This window comes from Pogona vitticeps, chromosome 8 (genome assembly GCF_051106095.1).
Source record: "Pogona vitticeps strain Pit_001003342236 chromosome 8, PviZW2.1, whole genome shotgun sequence".
Classification (NCBI taxonomy): domain Eukaryota; kingdom Metazoa; phylum Chordata; class Lepidosauria; order Squamata; family Agamidae; genus Pogona; species Pogona vitticeps.
The window spans coordinates 7,899,941-7,922,470 of record NC_135790.1 but is presented as its reverse complement, the minus strand read 5'-3'; the positions used below and the strand labels follow the sequence as shown (position 1 = coordinate 7,922,470).

General features: G+C 40.5%; 1 protein-coding gene across 4 annotated transcripts in view; it reads left to right on the top strand.

Annotated features, from left to right (window-relative positions):
- LRRTM4 (leucine rich repeat transmembrane neuronal 4) overlaps positions 1-22,199 on the top strand; it is a 481,217-nt gene extending 459,018 nt beyond the window's left edge. For 2 of the 4 annotated variants that reach the window (XM_072979361.2, XM_072979359.2), the window contains one exon: positions 20,657-22,199. In XM_072979361.2, coding sequence (XP_072835462.2) covers positions 20,657-20,878 — 222 coding nt within the window. In that variant the 3' untranslated portion in view covers positions 20,879-22,199. The remainder of the gene's footprint in view (positions 1-20,656) is intronic. The other 2 variants (XR_012080937.2, XM_072979362.2) reach the window with 2 other exon arrangements.
- The last annotated feature ends 331 nt before the right edge of the window (positions 22,200-22,530 follow it).

Genomic DNA, 22,530 nt, shown 5'->3' with positions numbered 1-22,530 from the left:
CCCTGATTATCTTAATGCCAGGGCATAATGTTTATACTAGTAAGTTGCAGCTGGGTGATACATCATTACTATTTCATGCTTTGAATAGTGATACTGGCATATCAGGTATGGACAGCTGAAATAAATATAGCATGTTAGTACTCCCTTTGTGTTCCGAGAACATGATGCAGCTTGCGTGCCCTTTGTCCATCTCTGAATCGTGGGAACATTGGATCGACTTTAACGGTTCAAAATGGAGGGCGGCCAGTCAAAATGGCAGACAGACAGCTACTTCGGCATCTTCATCTGAGATTGCATTGGGGAATCTGTTGCTCTGAAAATCCTTTTACATCAAGTAAAAAGAAATCCTTTCTCCAGTCCTTTAAAATGGGGGAGGGGCACCTATTATCTGATATTATAATCTTTCCTTTAATTAACTAAAGTGACAACCCCCCTCATTTTGATTGCAATGAGCAATGAACGACTCCCTTGAGGAGTCGTTTAAGATGTTCTTGTTATCTTTAGAGCCAGGCTATTTTATATTTTCCAGCTTTGCCATTAGAGTCCTTTGTCAATGTTGAAAATCATACAGCGCAGTTGCTACCAGTGCACCATTGCTTAATTCTGTTGCACGCATGCCACTGTTGCGCTGTAAAAACAAGGGAAGCAGCTGAGATGGTTTACTAGGCAGAACTACTGGTAATCATTGAGAATTCCTGTCTAGGAAGAGAGAGTAAACAAATCTTTTCTTTCCTGGCCTGTGTCCCCTTCATAAGTACAATTGTATTGTGTTCCATATTGATCTGCATATTTACATAACTTGTGATATTTAGTTGGGAATGGGAACATGGTGGTTTAAGAAAACAAATGCCCCTTTAAATGTTTATTGTTGGTACATACCATCAAGTCACATCTGACTTAAGGTGAACCTAATAGACCCTGATGTTGGGAAAGTGTGAAGGCAAGAGGAGAAGGGGACGACAGAGGACGAGGTGGCTGGACAGTGTCATCGAAGCGACCAACACAAATTTGGCCCAACTCTGACAGTGCAGGTCACGAAGAATCGGACATGACTTAACGACTAAACAACAGCAAAAATAGGGTTTTGAAAGTTGTGAGACATTTAAGGAATTTTATCACTGCCAGCTGCAATGAATTTCCATGGTGGAACACAGGTTTGAATCCCAGTCTCCTGAGTCCTGGTTTGACACATTATACTACACTATGCTGGCTCTCACACACATTTAAAATGTTGTTGTTATTACGTGTTGAGTTGCTTCTGGCGTATGGCGACCTGTGAATGAGTGATCTCCAAAATGTCCTGTCCTCAACGGACTTGCTCACCTCTCGCCAACTCAAGTCTTTAGTGAGCTTTAGAGAGCTAATCCATTTTGTATTTGGTCTCCTCTTTTCCAGAGAGTCCTGTCTTCTCATGATGTGCCCAAAGTAGGAAAATCTCAGTTTCAACATTTTTTGCTTCCAAAGATAATCCAGGCTTGATTTGTTCTAAGACCTACTTGTTCATCTTTCTGGGAGTCAAAGTTATCCACAAAGGTATCTTCCAGGACCATATTTCAAATAAATCAATTTTCTTCCAGTCAGCTTTTTTCACTGTCCAGCTTTCACACTGATATATAGTAATCATGAATACCATAGTGTGTATTATCTTGGCCTCGATCTCCAGTGGCACATTCTTACATTTGATGCTATTTTCTAATTCCATCTGTTTTTCTTTTATTTTTATTACAGGAATTGTGTTTTTGCATTCCTGTCTAATAATATCTCTGATTTCAATCCACAGATCTTGTTCACAGCCAATTGAGTTTAGTAATGCAAGACTGTACTTTATTAAATTCATCTGAAATATTGTTTAATAATTATATTTTGGCACTAGGATTCTTTTAGTGCTCTTCTTCAACTTCACTTTAATGTTTGATATTAACCATTGATGATCAGTACCACAATCTACTTCTTGTCTTGTTTTGGCAGAGAGGATACATCTTCTCTGTCTCCTGCTTACAGTGTCATAGTCTGTTTGATTTCTATATCGGCCAACGAGTTATGTTCATGTGTACAGTCTTCTCTTCAGTTGCTTGAAGCATGTTTTTGATCGTTGGATTCACAGGATCTTGCTTATTCTCTTGTTTCATTTCTGAAATGTAGGCTTTATGCTTGCATATGAGTCTTCCATTTCATCTTGTTTGGCATGTGTAGTTGGAGCACAGACTCAAATGAGGGTTATGTAGATAGGTTCTCCACAGAGTCTGATGGATATTATTCAGTTATTATGAGTCATAAGTGCTACTCTGTGCCACTCTGCTTCCTTTGAGTTTGTCATTTCCTGAACAACAACAACAACAACAACAACAACAACACTTGGTAATTGTCATACTGCAATTTTCCCATTCCAGTTCACTTTAATTATCTGACATCAAGCATTGCAATGTTTAAATGTTCAATTTTTTGCTTTACATTTTCCATTTACCTTGATTTTTATTTTTCATGTTCCATGTTCCAGTTATGGGTGTTGTACAGCATCAGACTTTCCTTTCACCTCTGTGCATGTCTGCCAGTAGATGTCCTTTCAGCTTTAATCTAGTTGTATCATTAGCAAAAGCACTACTGGTACTTGCCCTTTGCTCTTTCCCAGTAGCTGATTGAGTGCTTTCCAACCTGGGAGTCTCATCTTCCAGCACTATATCTTGTTTTATTTAGGACTGTCTCATCATACTATTTTCAAGTGAAGAAACATTGCTTTCTTCTGTGCAGTACTAACAAGAGTTAGCTTGAGTGTCACTACCATTATCTGTGATAGATCCTCCACCAGTGTCACCTTCAGCCACTGCTGCTGCCCAGTAACTGCCTTCCAGAGGTTTCTCTGTCCCCTTTTGGAGCTAACTGTTTTCTTCTGTTGATGCAGCCATTACTCCTGAATAGAGTGGATGCATCTTAGTCCAGTGTCTCAGCTGTGAGAATTCCACATTGAGAGACCCTGCTTGGGATCCAGGCTCATAATGGACTCAAGTCTCCTGATAGCATTGCTCTTGGCTTTTCTAGCACACTCAGACCCTCTCGCCACTTAAGGTGTGCATCCAAGAAAGGAACAAGTTTGTCTGGACCTACACGCTTATTCTGAATATCAATGCATTCCATTTGTCCTTGGGATCCTATGGAAATGCGATTGTTTGCAGCTTCATCACCCAAGCACTAGAACATGGTGTGTTAGAACTGTGTATATCTAGCTTTAATGAATAGTTGGATGAGAAATTGCTCAAGAACACTGCGCATGTTGTTGGAATCTCAGAAGATATCAATAAACAAGTAAGCAATAGACTTCTCTGGGTGACTCAGGTTGCGTTTCTACAAAGGTACTGATGTTGCATGGGCAATTTGTAATGTGTAATTTGGATGTGGGAGCAGATGTGTAGTCATTGCTTTTATGAGCATTTCAGAAAGTCAGAGTCGTCTCAGAACATGGTGATTCATAGTTTACAGTGATTCAGAAACAGGTGCAGTTGGGTATATGTCTTGCAACATAATAATGCAAGGAACATTTTGCCCCCCAACAAGTTGGGTGTTCATTTTACTGACTGTGGAAGGATGGAAGGCTGAGTCAACCTTGAGTCAGCTACCTGAAACCTTTGGGACTGAACTCAAGTCATGAGTAGAGGCTTGATTGCAGTACACCAGTCAACTTTAGTCAACAGTACAGCAGTCAGCTGTGTCAAAGGTATGATTTCTGACCCATACCTGCTGCAATATCTTTCCTCTCTCTCTGAGCTACTGTAGGAATCTGTTCTCATTTTCTGTGGTCTGTGTGTGGGAGGTGGGGGTTAGCTCCAGTGTGACTCATCTCCATATAAATGAGAACTTAAGATGAATGTATTGTCCATCTGTAGTTCAATGGGTGAGAGCAATTAACCTGCTTTCAAGCTGAATGTGCTCAGTGTTCATCCTGCCCGTACCCCTCCTTTTAAACATAAGAGGCAGGGAGAGATATTCAGTGGTCTGCATAGTGAGGTTGTTAACAAAGCCAGCCTGAATTATTTCTCCATGTCAAAATATTCAAAATGTACATCAATCCACCCCCATGTAGAGGTGGCTTGATTATTTGAATATTGAAATGCATGGCAATCCTGTGAAACAATTTGGCTACTAATTGGAGCATCCCATTATATGTAATGTTGACGGATATGCAGAAATAGCCCATGCCCCACATGCTCTGCTTCATACAGATCTTAAATCATTAAGATAAATTGGTTTCTGTAGATTTGCTATTAGTCTTCATGGACTCCTTGCTATACTATTTACTTGCCTTGTGTGTTTAAATGCTTCTTTCCCTTTCTGCTTGCCTCTGATACCTTTCAGCACCCTGGCCAAGAGATAAAACAAACATCCTTTTAAAGCAGTATTTTTTTTAATATACTTTGGTGGCCATGGAAGACTCATCTATAGAGAAAACTAAATAAGATCATTAAAAATTCATACAGGATGTAAATAGACTTTTTTAAAACAAAGTCCCTCATAATATCCTTGTAGTGAAGCTGGTAAAACGTGGGCTAGACAATGCTATGTTTAGGTGGATTTGTAGCTGGTTGAGAAGCTACATTCCAAGAGTGATCAGCAATGGCTCATCATCATGATGGAGGACAGGAGTGACCTTAATAGATTAGAGAACTGGGCCATCTCTCTCTCTCTCTCTCTCTCTCTCACACACACACACACACACACAGAGAGAGAGAGAGAGGGAGGGAGGGAGGGAGGGAGGGAGGGAGAAAGAGAGATTCAATAATGAAAAATGTAAAGTGCTGCACTTACGCAGGAAAAATCAGATACAGGATTATAGCATTGGTGAAAGACAGCTGAGAAGTAGTACATGTGAAAAAATATATGGGTCTTGGTATATCACAAGCTAAACACAAGCCAACTGTCTAAATATGAGCCACTGAAAAAATGAATAATATACTAGAGTGTATCAACAGAAGTGCAATGTCCAGAGCAAGAGAAGCAATACCATTGCTCCATCCTGCTTTGGTCAGGCCTCACTTGCAGTACAATGTCCAGTTTTTGGCACCAGCTAAGCTGGAACATATCCAGAAAAGCACAACCAGAATGGCAAGAGGTTTGGAAGCCAAACCCTACACTTAAGGTTTAAGACAATGTGGTCTATTTAGCCAGGAGAACACAAAGCTGAGATGTTTAAACATGAACAATGGCATCTTCAAGCAAGGTTGATTTTTGTAACTCAGAAGGTCAGGACCCCAAGTAATGGATTCAAGTTAAAAGAAAGTAGATTTCAACTTAACATTAAGAAGAACTCTCTAATGTGGAGAGCCATTTGGTTTTGGAACTGGTTGCCTCAAAGGGTAGTAGACTCTTGTTCACTGCCTGGTCTTTGGAGGCCTTGTTCTGTATCTGTCCATCAAAACAGGTTTATTTTCTTGAAATGTAAAAGAGAGAGAAATGTTTTCTGTAGCAGTGGCAGCTCCCCAGTTGGGAAACACTGATCAGCAAAAGCGCATTTCCCCCAATTGCACTATTTCCCCTCCCACAGTGAGCTTTCTGATAGAACATTGACCCTATGCAATCACAAGTCTTCCAGGGAATGGTCGCAAAACAAGGCATGCTGAGGGCAAGATATGGAGCTGGAGGAAGGACAAGCAGGTGCCATTCACCATGTGAGCGAGGACTGACAAAGTGATTAATACATCATCTAATTTGACCTTCCATTACGGCACTTGCCTCTGGCTGCAGTTTGGGCAAAATATGTAGGAGGCAGGAGGTAGCGACTGGAGAAGCCTTTCAGGCAAAAGGCATTCACCAGGAATTGCCACTCCCAGCTTAGGTATTGGAAACTATGGCAGAAAAAAAAGACATTGTTTGAAGTCCTGGAGCATTGGGATGTAAGGCACTGGGACTACCGTTTTAAAGGGGGTGGGAAAAGACATTGGCTGAAATCCTGATGCCTCAGTATAGCATGTTGTGCTGGAAGAGCCCCATTGAATCTGTGGGACTTTGGTGAGTTAAATCTTCCATGTGTTCCATTGATTCCAGCAGGCCCATTCTAGTTATGACTTACTACGTTATAGGAAACGGCAACTAGAACCAGCCTTTGAATCAATGGAATGTGGGAAGGAAGTGACTCACCAAAGTCCCACTGATTCAGTGGGCCTTCTCTAGTGCAACTTACTATGTGAAGCAACAGGATTTCAGGCATTGAGATGCCGCTGGCCTTAGTTCCCAGTGACATCCTTTTTAGATATTCTGAACAGGCCCACACAGCTTTCACCATTATAGATCCCATATGCTTAATTTTATGAAGCTAAGATCCCTTGTTTACCTAAATGGCTCTATCTCACCTCTTTCTTTCTGGATATGACCACCAGAGAAAAAGAAAGAGAGAATCTTGTTTGAGGTGGATGATCTCTCTCTCTCTCTCTCTCTCTCTCAATTTCTCTTTCTAAGAGAGAAAGTTTGAAGAGTATTAGAGTAGCTTGAGACTGTTCAGATCATGGCTGACTGGCTTAGAGTTCGGTCAAGCATGCTGTCTCTGGTTGACGTGAGCTGTAGACATTTTTCCCACAAGAGTTCTTTCGGCTTTCTGCATGCAATTCAGCGAGCAGGTTAGCTTTCCCCTGAAGGCTACTTTCTGCCGAGTCCTATTCACACTGAAAACGCATCACATCAAGCAAACAATAGCAGCCGTGTACAGATACTATTCTGCATGCAGAATCATTGATGCACATTCAGATAGAAACAAGGCTGAAGAGTATTTGTTTATTGTTTATTGTCACCTTTTTGTATCTCAAAATGCAGTGTAGTCTCCTGTTCTTCTGGCTTCCAAATAAAGCACATTTATTTAGTCACAATTTATAAGCAAAACTCTCTATCATCATCATCCTATTCATCATATTAATTCATAATGTGAACCACTGCAGTTTTGTGGTCAGTTTCATTCATTCCATTTTATTCAGTACATCAATGAATTTAATTTCTGTTATATCTTCTCATTTGTCCAACATGTATATCCATTTCAACAATTACTCTTCTTACTGTTTGACTGATCTTACTTAACTCATAATGGGGCATGTGTGAAGCAACCATGCATGATTCTCCAAGGGCCAGGAGAAAGCAGACTGGATTCTTCTAGGTTTTATGAAGGCAAAGGTCTTGATGGGACTGGGCAGCAGGATCAGGAAGTTGGTAGTAAGTACAGTGGTGCCTCACTTAACGGGCACTCCGTTTGACAACGAAATCGCTAGACATCGATGTTTTTGCGATCTCAAAAGTGATTGCAAAATGATGTTCCCTATGGGGGAATTTCGCTTTGCGATGATCAATTCCCTGCTTCGGGAACCAATCATTGCAAAGCGATGATTTTCGGCCAGCTGATCGGCGGTTTCAAAATGGCCGCCAAGTAAACAAAATGGCCGCCCGCTCTTTTCTGGCACGGATTCCTTGCTGCACAGGCAGCGAAAATGGGCACACTATGGAGGATCTTTGCTGGACAGTGAGTTTCAAGCCCCTAAGAATGCATTAATCGGGTTTTAATTCATTTCTATGGGCTTTTTAAAATCGCATTACGACGTTTTCGTTTTACAGCAATTTCACTGGGGCAAATTAACGTCGTAATGCGAGGCACCACTGTACAATCCTACTTTCACTGCCAGGCCTTGTCTGTTTCATCCAAAGGACAACATGGCAGAGACAGCTCCTGAGATGCAGGAAGTGTGTTTCGGGAGAACCACTTTGATAGATGGAGCTGCAGAGTCTGCTGAAATAGCAACGGGGGTTCTGTGCATAGCTCACAGGTCATGGATTGCCCACCCTTGATGTAAAATGAACTAAAATAGGGCACAAACACCTTGGAACACAATCTAGAATGTCGGCCACAAGGGATTTACAGTATATTAGGATAAAATTGGAGGGAAATGGATGGACAGACATCCTGCGTGCAACACACAAATAAACTCCCTGTGGGAAAAGGTCTCCACTTTTTTACTCCTGTGGTGTTGCTGGCCTTAAATGCCTGGTTGCTTTTATATTTTCTTTTTCATTGGCAGGTGGAAGAGACATGATTTGACAACTTTTTGCTTCGAAGACAGCAGAGCTGAACATGTTTTCCTGACACCCCCTTCCCTAATTTCCTTCAGCACCTTTCCTGATTATTTCTGTGCCTATTGTAAAGATAGGGCTGGATGAATGAAAGTCATTTGTTCCCTAGTGACCGCATACGTGTGTGTTAGAAATACCAGGGACGTTTGCATTGATTTTCTGTTTGCTTGATCACTAATATGTAGAGCACCTATAGAACACATTTTCCAATACCTGCCTCCAATAAATAAATAAATAAACCACAAAGCCAGTGAGAAATGGGGTTACAAACATGGACAACATTTATAAAGGATAAGGTCTGTTTCTGTACACTGAGCATGTGCGTGGAGGTCCTGGCCCTCTACATGGTGCCTCATTAGTCATCACTGCATCAACTCATTAAAGACTCGTTCCATTTCACTGTAGGGCAGATAAGAAGTTGGCATTCAAGAAACACCTTAGCCTTTTCTGAATGATGCATCCACAATGCATAGATACACACTGGAGGGTAGCAGAAATGTGTACAGTGGGTTAGCGTTGGGGGTAGCAGTGTAAATTCCCCCTCATGTTCAGGGGACATTTTTCTCATGGGTTTATTTACTTTATTTATATACGGCTGATTAGAGAATTCACTCTACTCTAGGCAACGTACAAATAAGCAAAAACCCAACCACCACCACCCACTTCATTCCCATAATAACATAATCAAAATGGTGCTATAACTGACTCAAGTGTGGTAATCTACAGAAAACCGGAAGATCAAACATTAAAATTAACATCATTTGAAGATACGATGTTATATAAGGCTGATTTATATAATTCTGTCTTGACTAGTGTCTTCCGGTAACGGCAGTGATAACAACAATGACAGTAACAACAACAGTGTGCCGTCAAGTCAATTCTGAATGATGGCAACTGTTTTCAAGGTTTTCTACTCAGAAATGGTTTGCCCTTCCCTTCTTCTGGGGGCACCTCAGGGGCTGTCCAGCTTGCCCCATGGGTAAACAGGCTGGCTGTTCTTGTAGAAGGCACAGTGGGGAATCAAACTTCCAACCTCTGGTTCCACAAGCCAGATAGCGAACTCACTGAGCTGTTCAGATACTTTACCTTAAAACACAACCATTATTTGTTTTTTTCCTGAGGCAAAGTCATAAAACACCATGAATTTCCAATCCAGGGATCAGGATGAAAAATGTACAAGATAGGGTTTTTTTTTCATTACTCTTTTAAGGAATAATAAAAAGGACAGTGCCCATAGACATTTTGAAGTCATCCTCTCACCCTCTTTCTGGTTGCTGCCTTTGGAATCCAATTGTGCTTTCTCCTGGCAGCTGGAAAAAAGAAGAGGACAACTAAAAGTAAGATGGAGCACCCATTTCTGCAGATGATTAAGCTCTGAAGGCCCTTCTGCCCTACCAGTACAATTTACTCTATGGCTGGATTTTGTTCCTTCCGTTTCTCTGTCTTCAGCAAAGAAATTGTCTCAAAGAAATTGAACAATACTAGTGTTGTCATAGACAAGGGCTGAGTTGGACTGTCATCAAAAGGGCACAAAGCAGATTGGCCCCTGGAGGTATGGATAGGATGCATAACCCTATTCTGAAGGATATTTCCTCCTGTTTTACACATATTAAAATAGATTTGTAGTTTTGTTTACACATTATTTCTCCAAAATGCTATGCCAATTTTGCAAATGCAAAACATGTGTGGGGTTGCTTTGTGCAGTGAGTCTGAGGAGGTGATAAGATGATTGAATCGTCTTTCTGTTTCTAAGTACAGTGGTGCCTCGCAAGACGAGCGCTTCGTTTTACAACAAAATCACATAATGATGAAGTTTTTGCGATCGCAAAAGCGATTGCAAAACTGTTTCCTATGGGTTTTTTCGCATTGCGATTCGCTAACCGATTATCGCAAAACGATGATTTTTGCACAGCTAATCGGCAGTTTCAAAATGGCCGCTGGGTAAAAAAATGGCCACCTGCTGTTTTCTGGGATGGATTCCTCGCTGCACGGGCAGTGAAAATGGCTGTGCTATGGAGGATCTTCGCTGGATGGTGAGTTTCAAGTCCATAGGAACGCATTAATCGGGTTTTAATGCGTTTCTATGGGCTTTAAAAAATCGCTTTACGATGTTTTCGTTCTACAGCAATTTCACCGGAACGAATTAACATCGTAATGCGAAGCACCACTGTATTAATGAAGTTGTGGGGCATTACTTTCCCATATCTTAAACCCATATGGTTTCTCTCTTATCTTCAGGGAGAAGGAAGTGGAGAGCATTCAACATTCTAGAATATGGGAAATCAAGACTACAGTTATGTGAAACCTTTGCCCACTAAGTATTTCTTGTACTGTTCCATTTATATCCATGCCTTCCTCCATAAAAGTGCATCATGGGGAATATGATCAGTGTTCTTTTATCATGAAAATAACCCTTATAGGCATCCATTAAAATTTGTGTCTGAGTAGGAAACTAGAAAGATAAAGACATACAATTACTCTAGATCACTGGTCCCAAAACTTGGATTGTACAACATTGTTGTTCTACCACTTCTAGTATCTCTTGAACCATTGGTGACACAGGCTGGGCCTTCTTGAAATTGAGGCCCGGCAATCTTTGGGACCAACATGAATTTGACACAACTCTGGGAGGCAGTGGAAGACAGAAGGGCCTGGCACGCTCTGGTCCGTGGGGTCATGAAGAGTCGGACACGACTAAATGACTAAACAACAACAACAACAACGTTGGGAATGTAGCTTCAGAACCACTCTTCTATACAGTATAAGGCTGTATTACATTTGGGAATGATACAACTTCAGAAGAATAAGCTCTTCCAAGTTAACAGTACCAAGTTAACCTTCTCCTTGAATTCATCCTCAGTTGAATATATAAGTTGCAGAAACCATAGGCCATTATTTTCCCTGAGTTATGGCCAAAAAGATCATAAGGAAAAAGAATTATATCTTGGCAGCAGGAGCTTGTGGCTTTAAGAAATCATTTTTATTTTTGTTCTTCATGTACAGAACTCCTGTACAACTTTTAAAAGAACATTTAAAACTCTTTAAGGAAGCCATTCATTTCTGAGCAGCCTTCCTGCATGCTATAAATTTTGAGCAGGTCTAATGAAAAGCCAATATTTAATACAAGACAAAGACTTATTTCACTCATTCTCCAGTGCCTTCATTTGTTACTGTGGCAGCAACATTATCAAATGTTCATATTAAATACCGTACATATTTATTGTGAGTAATGAATGGAACAGGTTGCCGTCTTTATGATCACTGGACCAAACACACAGACACAGACACAGACACACACACACACAGACACACACACACACACAGACACAGTGATGGATAGAGACCTGGACTCCAGTAGATTTGCGTTCCCATTCCAACTTGGCCTCGGAGTCTGTCTGGATAGGGTGTGTCAATAGCAAACCACTTCTTGAACATCTGACACACCTTGAAAAACCTATGAGGGTTGCCATACTTCAGAGGTGGCTTGATGACACATAATAACAGGCCACATATATCTTCTTAGATGAACAGCAGACACCTTTTCTTCTATTATTACTAGTTTAGAGCCCCAGCTATATCTGTCTTGTTTTGCTCTTGTTTTAAATAAGTACCACAATACACATCATATTAAGCAATCTTAATTACTTACAAACATATATTGAGTGCAATGCTAATCTATTGTTGAGCATAAATTTATTAATCCTACTTTATCTTCAACACTATCTACTCCTTTCTCCTCTCTCCTCAGGTTTAGGCAAATGTCCTTTGTAACTGAATATTTGTTTCAAGGGTCTGGCCATTAAGATAGTAAGCTTGACACCATTTAATGGCAGGACCTACAGAAGCAATGGCTTCAGGATTTAATGCTAGCTAATTAATCCAGCCCATTAGATCCAACCCCTCAATGAACAGTTGAAGTGCTAATCTAACATAATCAACTTCTCAGCTAATAGTGTGAAAGCTTCCTTTAGTAGAATAAATAACACTTCATTCACCAACTACCAGTCCATTGTATTCGCGAAGGCTTTCACGGCCGGGATCTAATGGTTGTTGTGGGTTTTTCGGGCTTCTTGGCCGTGTTCTGAAAGTGGTTCTTCCTAACGTTTCGCCAGTCTCTGTGGCCGGCATCTTCAGAGGACAGCAAACTGTGCTGTCCTCTGAAGATGCCGGCCACAGAGGCTGTGCTGTCCTCTGAAGATGCCGGCCACAGAGGCTGTGCTGTCCTCTGAAGATGCCGGCCACAGAGACTGGCGAAACATTAGGAAGAACCACTTTCAGAACACGGCCAAGAAGCCCGAAAAACCCACAACAACTACCAGTCCATTTCAGGGCACAATTCAGAGTGTAGGATGAAAAACTCTATACAGTTTGGATTCAGGTTATCCAAAGGACTAAATCTCCCCATATAGTTCTGCCCAGATTCAGTTCTTCGGAAAAAGGTATCTTATTTCTGTTGCACCATCTTCACAGGCCTGTTGGAAGAGAGAGAGAGGACAGAGGGCCTTCTGAGCTGATGCTTTGATTCGCAAATGAGACTCCTCTGGAACCCCTCACTGTTGTCCTTCCACCAACAGACAAAGAGTTTTTACTTTGCATAGTGATATGCTGTTAAGGAAGATGTGTGTGTTACTTCTGTTTCCTGGCAGATGTACTTCTTTTCCTGTGTTTTTAAAATGGATTTTAGATCCTGTCTTTATCTGTTTTGTGGTGTAGACTTATTTAATAGTATTTTAAGTGCTGTGATTTATTGCGAATATATATTTAACTTCAACTGTTATAAATTCATGCTGTAGGCTGCCTTGTGTCCTGCAAAAGAGAAAGGCAAGATATACATCAAATAAACAATACATAAATTCACTGGGATAGACAGATATGACAACAGCCTTCAAATATCTGAAGAGCTCTTATGATAGGTCCTAGGTATTTGGTAGCGTTCAGCCTGTAGGGTGCAATCAACTGTTTTACTTGATGTGTGTGTGTGTGTGTGTGTGTGTGTGTGTGTGTGTGTGTGTGTGTGTGTGTGAGAGAGAGAGAGAGAGAGAGAGAGAGAGAGAGAGAGAGAATTGTATATTTGCTCACCATATTAATTAAATGAAATATATCTATAAGTACATTTTAACAGATGAGGCCCAAGTCATGGGCATAAAATTTCTTGACCACAGGCTAAGGGAGTATTATATAAATATGAATTATTCATGGTGACTGTGGCGTTCACTCATCGTGGCCCCTGCCTGACTCTCCAAACACAGAGCACACGAAGGCAACTCATACCCCTTTTCTACCCGCTGCCACCAGTTGATCACTGAATCAACATTAATTGTGGAAGGATGAAGATGCAGGTCCAAACTTCACTGTCTTTTAAATAAAACTTGTTTATTGATTTCAGATGTTTGATTATTAATCATAGGTAACTTCTGTTATCATCAATCTCAACCTTCTATTTGTCATAACAATTCTTACTCACTCTTCACTCTAAGCACACCTCAGATCTCCCAGATACCACACTCTATCTCTCCACTCTCTCTGACTCTCACTGACTGATTCTCTGTGACTCCGCCTCTTTATTACATATCTCTTGGCTACATTAGCCTACAACATGATTAATGCATGACTATTTAACATGATAGGGAGAACACTACAGTGACCAATATAATGCCACCTGATTTTTTTAAAAAAACTCACCTCAAATTTGTTTTCACAATACATGTGTAGACAGATCAAAGGGAAGGGGAACCAATAATCATTGAGAAAAAGAACAATGGCAAAAAGAACAAACAAGTCACTTTTAGCCATTTGCAGGCATTATTCAGCCTGAAACTGTACTTGCTAAGTGTGGATCAGATGCACATGCATTCAATGCCCCCTACCTGGAAGTCATCTAGAGACCAATGCACATTCAGCAAGAAGGCCTGGAGAGGTTCCGCTAAGTCCTGCCTCATGAGGACTCTTTCAAGCAATCTTCTGATCTTCCTGTTGAATGTGCAACCGTCTGGCTGAGAGAGACAAAGGCAGGGGAGGACTTAACTTGTTCTACTCATGGGCCCAGGAATGTTTGAGCTGTACCCTGTCAAGGCTATAGCGCTAGGAAAAAGCTGTTGTGTGTTTGGTATCACCAACATTCTCTACGGTGTGCAGGTTTGGTTGCTTTGGCAAAAACATTATTCTTTCAGCAGCAACAAAAAGCAGCTTCCCCCAATATATCACATGAACTGCCACGAAAAAACACCCCAAGTTCTCTTGCTACAGGCACTTACGCTGTTTATCCACAGCGATTTCATACTTAATCCACCTTGCTTATACTTATATGTACCACCAAGCTGCCATTTTCAGCATTTATTATTATCTGAAAGCTTAATTGACCTAATTGATTCAGAAGTCAGACTGAACACTTTTTTTAGTATCAAAGGGCAAATTAACCATTGTTGTTCTCAAAGCAACTGAAGGCTTCCTGAAAACATTCAGGACAATTAAAAAACGACAACAGCCCTTCAATTTCATAAAAATTACTGCTGTAAACTATATTAAACCACTAACCAAATATAAACCATGTGAGTCAGATGCAGTAAAAAAAAAGATGAAGAAATAAGCTGTAGAAATGGTTGGAAGTCAGCTATACTACTGTGCTTTTTGCTCCTTTCTTAGTATTGTTTTGAGCAGCAGGCTATACCGCAGGTTTTGCTACTGGAGGAAGAGCCTATCAGGGTTTTGTAATGAGGTGTAGTATTGAGACTGCTGGCTAAACTGAAGTATGGCCTTCATTCTGGCCAATGTTCCCCACTTCATGTTTAACTGTGAAACAGCTTTTACCCTTAGGCATTTTCTATTTGTGTTGGTTCAAATCTGTTTTCTTTCCTTTTCCACTCTGTATTAGCTCTCCTCTTGGGGTCAAGAGAGGACGAGTCAGTCCCCTCTTCTTCGCAACCCCTCTTTAGATATTTGTTGTCAAGTCTCAGACTTAACCTCCACATTTCCAGACCTATCTTGCTCTCCTCTAGTCAACGTCCTTCTTAAAATATAGAAAGAAAAAACATGTGACCCCTTAAACACTGACATCATTGAGGTTTGCGGATTACAGAGGACAATTTGTGGCATTAGCTTCTGAATCCAGCAAATCAAAAAAGAATCCAGCCACTTCCATCTTTCTCTTCAATGAAATAAATAAAACGAAATGGAAGAAAAACAAATTCAGGTCAAACAAGCCATTTCTGCTTCTGCAGAAGGTACAGACCAGCAGAATGAGTTCACAGAATAAAGAATAATTGTGAAATAAAAAAGGGGGATAGAGAGATGGAAAAAATATATTCAAAAGTCAGTAGAAGAGGGGGGGGAAGGGAAAAATTATACATATTTTAATTAGGTATAACTAAGATTAAAAGCTAAACAAAATAGAGCAACCAAGTGAGAATATTCATTTATCGCCATGAGGGGCGGGGATCCTCATTATCATCTTTGAAAAGTCTTGTTTAAAGAAACAATATTAGTAGTTCACAGTGCCTTTTCTTTCTCTTGTCTTTCTTTCATGGGCTTTTAATCATTACCAAAATGAAATACTCAAACATTAGTGGTTTTAGTGACAGCTGATACAGATGTTATGCCACCAATAGGGATTAATTTTGAACACTTTACTTCTGAAACTTTTAGAGGCCCCTAAGAGGAAGGCTTTCAGTACAGATGTTATCCAACTGTGATTGGTTTATATGCAAGTCTGAGGTTCATATAAGAACCCACAACCCCCAAAATTGTATTTTCTGCCACTGATAATCGCTGTAGAACGAAAATGTCGTAATGCGAAAAGAAAAAACCCATTGAAATGCATTAAAACTCATTTAATGCATTCCAAAGAGCTATAAACTCACCATCCAGGAAAGATCCTCCATAGGGCGGCCAATTTTGCTACCTGTGCAGCAAGGAATCTGTCCCAGAAAACAGCGGGGAGCCATTTTGTTTACCTGGCAGCCATTTTGAAACCGCCGATCAGCTGTTGGAAAATCATTGTTTTCCGAAGAATCAGTTCCCGAAGCAGGGAACCGATCATCGCAAAGCAAAATTCCACCATAGGAAACATCATTTTGCAATCGTAATGCGGTTCATCGTAATGCGGTTTCATCCTTAAACTAGGCAATCGTAAAGCGAGGCACCACTGTATTGGGGACAGTTGCAGAGGTATTAGCTGGCATATATATTCTTGTTTGTTCTTTCTCCAGGAGATTTCAGGAGTCTTGAAAAGGAAGAGTTATCATCGTCCCTTTGTTGTTCTTATATTTTGACTAGAAGATGTACAGAGAGATACCTGTGCCATTTTCTGCCTCGTGTGTCAAAACGACATAGCTAGCTTCTGATTTTATACACCTTGTTTTTGGGTCAGTAGATTTCACCATTTGCTGCTCTGTCAATATGTCATGGGAGAGACCTAGGAGAAAGAGAAGGGCTGTTTCTGCCAAACCGATAGGTGATTACTTTAACGACACTAAAAATAGTCACAAGAGAGAACGCAATGGGGTTAAACTTAGGAGATCTACAGTTCGCAAGACATACAGCTGTGTAAAGTGTTCACTTTAAATGCATCCTTCCTGAAACACATGCAGTTCAAGCAGAGTTCCCTGAAGGCTCCAGTAATTATTTCTATTTGCTCTGCCATAATGGGTCTATTGATCTCCACTTCTCTAAGTAATAGTCTGCAAGACCAGGAGCTTTTCCTGAAATTAGACTTAATATCTACCAGGGAAAAATGGCACAAAGGCCATATCCGAAGATCTGTTCCTGTGAAGCAACACTGACACCTCATTTGGTGGAGAAACATCTCAGAAGATGGTGTAGGGAGGACCGCTTTGACTGGGAAAGGAACTGCAGTTTCTAATAGCCAAGCAAATGTCTGATGTTTGGAGGAGATGGTGACAAAGCAGGTACTCCAAGGATTTCAAGGAGCCAGAATCTTATTTACTTGGCTGAATCAAAAGTTTCAAAGCTTAAAATAATCCACCTCCACCTCTTCCTCCTGGTTAGTAATGGTGGAGAACCAACTCCACATCCAGTTCACATCCAGAAGGGGTACGTGAATCAGTGGGTGAATAGACCCATTTTGATTCAGTGTGAATTATTTGTCTTACAAAGCCCAATCTATTTATTCTGAGCTGATCTGTAGCTCAGCCGATTCAAAAGCGTGCTGCTTATATATCGCCCCATAGCTCTTTAAGCACTCTCTGGGCAGTTAACAAGTTAATTATGCAGGCTACACATTGCCAACACTCCAGCAAGCTGGGTGCTCATTTTACCGACCTCGGAAGGATGGAAGGCTGAGTCAACCTTGAGCCGCTACCTGGGATTGAACCCCAGGTCGTGAGCACAGTTTTGGCTGCAGTCCCGCGGTTTAACCACTGTTTGAATAGTGTGAAAAAAAAAACATGACAAATTGGAGGAGGGGGGGAATAAAAAACTTGGTTCCACAATGAGGGAGAGAACTGGTGGATAACTCAGAGGTGTAAGTATCTGGTTATGGAGCCAGAGGCTAAGAGTTTGATACCCTATTGTGCCTCCACGACACAGTCCCTACTGGACTTCATGGTCCATAAGATCCCTTCCAACTCTGCAGTTTGAAGATTGCTAGGTAGCTGGATTGGGTTTCCTTCCTTCCCTACTTCTCTCCTTCTTTATTCTCCTCCACTGGCAACCATGCAATTTACTCTTTCCCAAGCTTCTAACTTTCCGTAAATCCATCCTTCATTACCTGGGCTAAGCCACTTGGCAGTCAGTCACTCCTGGATCCTCTAAAACAGTGGTTCTTAACCTTTGTTACTCGGATGTTTTTGAACTGCAATTCCCAGAAACCCCAGCCAGCACAGTTGGTGGTGAAGGCTTCTGGGAGTTGCAGTCCAAAACTCCTGAGTAACCTAAGGTTAAGAACCAGTGCTCTAAAACAGAAACTGCTGCTCTGGATTTCTAACCTCTGAAGTGCTGAAGCAAAATTTAGTGCTTCAGTGGCCCAGTTTGAGTCAAGCCCCATTTCAGATTTTCCTACTTCACTTCAAATACCCTTCATGCTACTTTGTTTTCCAAAGATATTCGGAGTCGAAACCACATGCCTAGCGCAAACTTACCTCATTTGGTGCTCTTGGGCCAATACATTGACTGAAATCAAATCCTCATTGGGTTTCATAATTAATTATTGTGTGTCATCAAGTCAATTCTGACTTATGGCAACCCTTTGCAAGGTTTTCTAGGTAAAAAGTAGTCAGAAGTGGTTTACCATTCTCTTCTTCTGGGGTCAACCCAGGACTGTGAAGCTTGCCCAAGGCTCCACAGGCTGGCTTTTATGGGATTCACAGAAATAACTTTCTTATGTTCCTTATTATTGACATCAGTAAGATGATTCGGTGTCAGTATGATATTTCTGCAACCTGTTATATTATGCATTATTAATTCTTTACGTTGCCGTTATCCACAGACTAGAAAATTGCATGGAAAAACTCTACACTTTTCCTCTAATAGACAGTCCCACTATTTGTACTTGAAATGCTTACAGAAGGGGCATGGGAAATGGAACAGAATAATACTTCCCTTTGCCACTTAGAATTGGCACAAGAATGGCATAAACTTGGATAATTCTTGTTCAAATGCCTTCCAAAAATCCTTTGAATGTTCTTTATAAGTAACTTTTAAAGGTAACCAGCATATATTAGATATGCAACACATTAAATAAAAACTAGTTATTTCATGCTCTGGGAAAATATTTGTGAAAATGCTTGTGTTAGTAGTTAAAAAAATCAAAGAAATGCAACATGTTTGGGAATTTTGGTTGCAAACGTGTATTGGAACAAGTGTGAATGGTAAGTGTTCAAATTTTTAAGGAAACCCCTTAAGACCCAATCTGGTGCAATAACAAACTTTGGACTGGAAAAGCAAAAAAAATCAAAGCTGACATATTCATTGGTCTCCATTAGGTAGATAGTTTATAGAGGGTTTTTTTTAAGCTATAATAATTCACTACAAACCTAACAGTAGCTGTCATTGTCCATTCTAGCTGACCCCAAAATTGTTAAGTAGAATACTGTTTCAGGCAATAACTACTAACAGGCCTGTTATATTGGTAAAGTAAAGGCTTTATCTGAATCCTTTAGGATCTTGTTACAACTGTAGAGCAATTCCTGTGCATTTCTGTCCCTCTTCTCATTGCTGAGGAGGAGAAGGACCACAAAGTTTTACTCCGTGTTTTGAACTAGTTTCCCTCTTGGGCTCCTAAGCTGTAAAGCTTGATTAGAGAAAGAAAACATCTCAGAAAGGGGCTGAAGGGACTTTGGGGAAAAGTACTGAAGATATAGTTGAGGGGGCGATGGCATTTCCGAGCCATTTAGAGATAATGTTTGCGATTCCAAGGCTTTTAACTCCTGTTCTGAGGCAAGAAATGAAACAACGAGGTGCACTGGGCCCCATCTGGTTAATGTACTGTACTCAATTGTTGCTTCTTTTTTTTAAAAAAAAAAAAAAGAGGGGGACTCAGTTTCCAAATGAACACCAGGCATTGTTGGGTTTTATGGTATCCTGAAGAGCTACATGAAAACCAGAGGTGAAGGCTTGGTGTAAAATGATGGGGGGGGGGATCCTTTTGCTTTAAATAGGCATTTGACCTCTTTGTTGAGAGCCATGTTGATACAAACTGCCCCATGAATGTTGAGTAAGTGTATGAATTGTTGCACCATTGACATTCACATGTCACGACGAATGGAGAATCTTCATGATGACTGCCAAATACAATAAAAACCTTTGAATTCCTACAACGGAGCAAAGGAAGAAGGAGAGGGGGAATATATGTGGATGTATAGACAGATGAAAGAAGGATGGATGGTGGGTGGATTTGTAAAGCATGCAACAATTGGTTGTTGTGGGTTTTTCGGGCTCTTTGGCCGTGTTCTGAAGGTTGTTTTTCCTAATGTTTCGCCAGTCTCTGTAGCCGCCATCTTCAGAACACCGCGCCATAGAGTTGGACATGACTGGACTAAATGTTTACCTTTACTGTTTCTCTTGACCAAGGGTATAACCTTTCCTTTTCTAAAACACATGTACTAAAGTTCCATATATATTTAAAATCATTTATATTTGATAATCCTTTTCTAATCATTATTTTACATGTTAGTTTCTCATTAATGGCCACATTGCACATTTCTTTATACCATTCCTCCATATTCATTTGATTCTTCTTCTAACTCCTTGCAAGTGTCAATTTTGCCACAGTTACCATAATAATAATGAATTGATTTCCCCCTTTTTAGTTGATTATTATTAACCATATTTAACAAAGCTATCATTGAACACATTTGTACATCAATACCTTAGTTTCCCTAATCTCTTTGAAAATCATTGATGATTATTTTTACCCTTCTAAAAGCTGTTACAGCCAAGGAACCAGCACCAAAAAGGGGGGGGGGATGTCAGCTCTCCCCCAGGAATTTGATCATTAATTGGAACATTAATTTTTCTACAATCAATATTTGTTTTGTTGTTAAAAATCAATGTTCATGGGATGGTTTCTGCCCACAGGGAATAAATCTCTCTTTCCTTCTCTCTCTAGGTCCCTCACCATATGAAAACCTTGCCCTACTACAGCTATGACCAACCAGTGATCGGCTACTGCCAGGCTCACAAACCCCTCCATGTAAATAAAGGCTACGATACCATCTCCCGGGACCAGGCAGAAACCACCAACTTGGAGTTGAGTCGAGACCACAGCTTCATTGCTACAATCGCACGTTCTGCCGCTCCAACAATCTACATTGAAAGAATACCAAACTGATGGAATGTGTGTTTTTTTGCTGAGAGTTACGAAGGGTGTGGGAGGGAGGGTTCTTTTTTTCCCGGGGAAGGGGAATCTTTGATTCAAGAGGAATAAGGAGCAAGACGAGGACAGTTTTACCAATCCACTTATCCATGTCTTGACGCAAACGACAGGAAAAGAAACGAAAATGAAATACTGAATTTCCTCAGTGTTCTACAAGCAATCCAGTGACCTTGCAGTGAAAAACTGGAGAACTTAAGGAATGTCCTTTGGCTTTAAACTGTTGAACAGACGTCTTGGTGTAAATATCAGAACGATTATCAAGTTCTTATTAAAAAAAAGTTAGATTTCACTCTAGCAACATAAAGGGATGGATTAAAAGTTCTGTTTGTATATTTGATTTTTCTACATTGCACGGTTCCTTCAGAGGAGAACCACAGGTACCAATTCAAGGGTGTGTGTGTGTGAGGCCATCTGAACATAAAATGGAAATATGAGATTGCACATCATTATTACGTGTTTATTACTCTTAGAAAATTCCTTTAATTTTTTTTATTTTTGTTTTCCTTTTTGGAATGGGAGAACAATTCAAACCCTTTCCCTCCCTCCCTTTCTTGAACTACAGGATCGCTCAGTGGCTTAGGCATCTGGCTGTGGAGCCAGAAGTCAGGAGTTTGATTCCCCACTGCGCCTCCTTGACAGGGGCTGGACTTAATGATCCCCGGGGCCCCTTCCAGCTCTGCAGTTCTAAGATTATTATATATTGTTTTCTCCCTCTCCTCTTGCTCTTAGTTCCATTTATTTTTGAGGATGGAGGAGTAATATTATCATTTCCGATTTCAAACATGGAGTTAAAGGCTTGCGTTGAACCAAATGGACGTTGACAATTTGTGTCAAAGAATCGAGAGGCGAAAACAGACAGACCTCGGGGTGCATGTACATTGAAAACACATGCTGTACATTACTGGGGAGGGGTGACATTTGATTTATTTTCCTATCTTCATTGTGTTTCATTGCTGACGCTATGATTATGTTTAGGGGGGAGAAAAAGAAAGAGCAGTGATTCTTGATGACATGAAAGCTCACACTCAAAAACAGCAAAAATGCAAGGAAAGGGGGAGGACTCTGGGTATAAGAATTCATATTATATACCCAAGTGCCATGGGGGGGGGGAGTAAGATTGGGTGCCAAGGAATACCTTGGTGAAACTTGATGGCTCATGTGTTTTGAAACAACAACAAACAGGAGGATGTGTAACATTGTTTGGTTTATTTTCATTAATTATTCTGATCAGTTAGCTTTCCTGTAGTTTTTATCAATAAAAAGATTTTAAAAATTGGCAGGGGGAAATCAACATATTATTTTTTTCTGGTTGGGATGCTGAAGCTCAGCTCATGATTCAGTGTTTTCTCTTGGGTTGCTTTTATAAAGTAACCACTACAGTCAACTAATTAATCTTAGGCTGATGTGGAAATAATTACAAATGTTTATTTTAAAAAAAAACACCTGAGGGTATGGTGTTAGTTTGGTATTGGCTTCCAAATGCTGAAAGTCTGTTGCCTCAGCAAAGTATAAATCTCTATTTGCAGTTAATAAGGTTGTGTGTTTTCAAGATCCTGGCTAAATAATGTGCTCTTTGGGAACATATTGGGACTCTGGTTGTTGGCCGC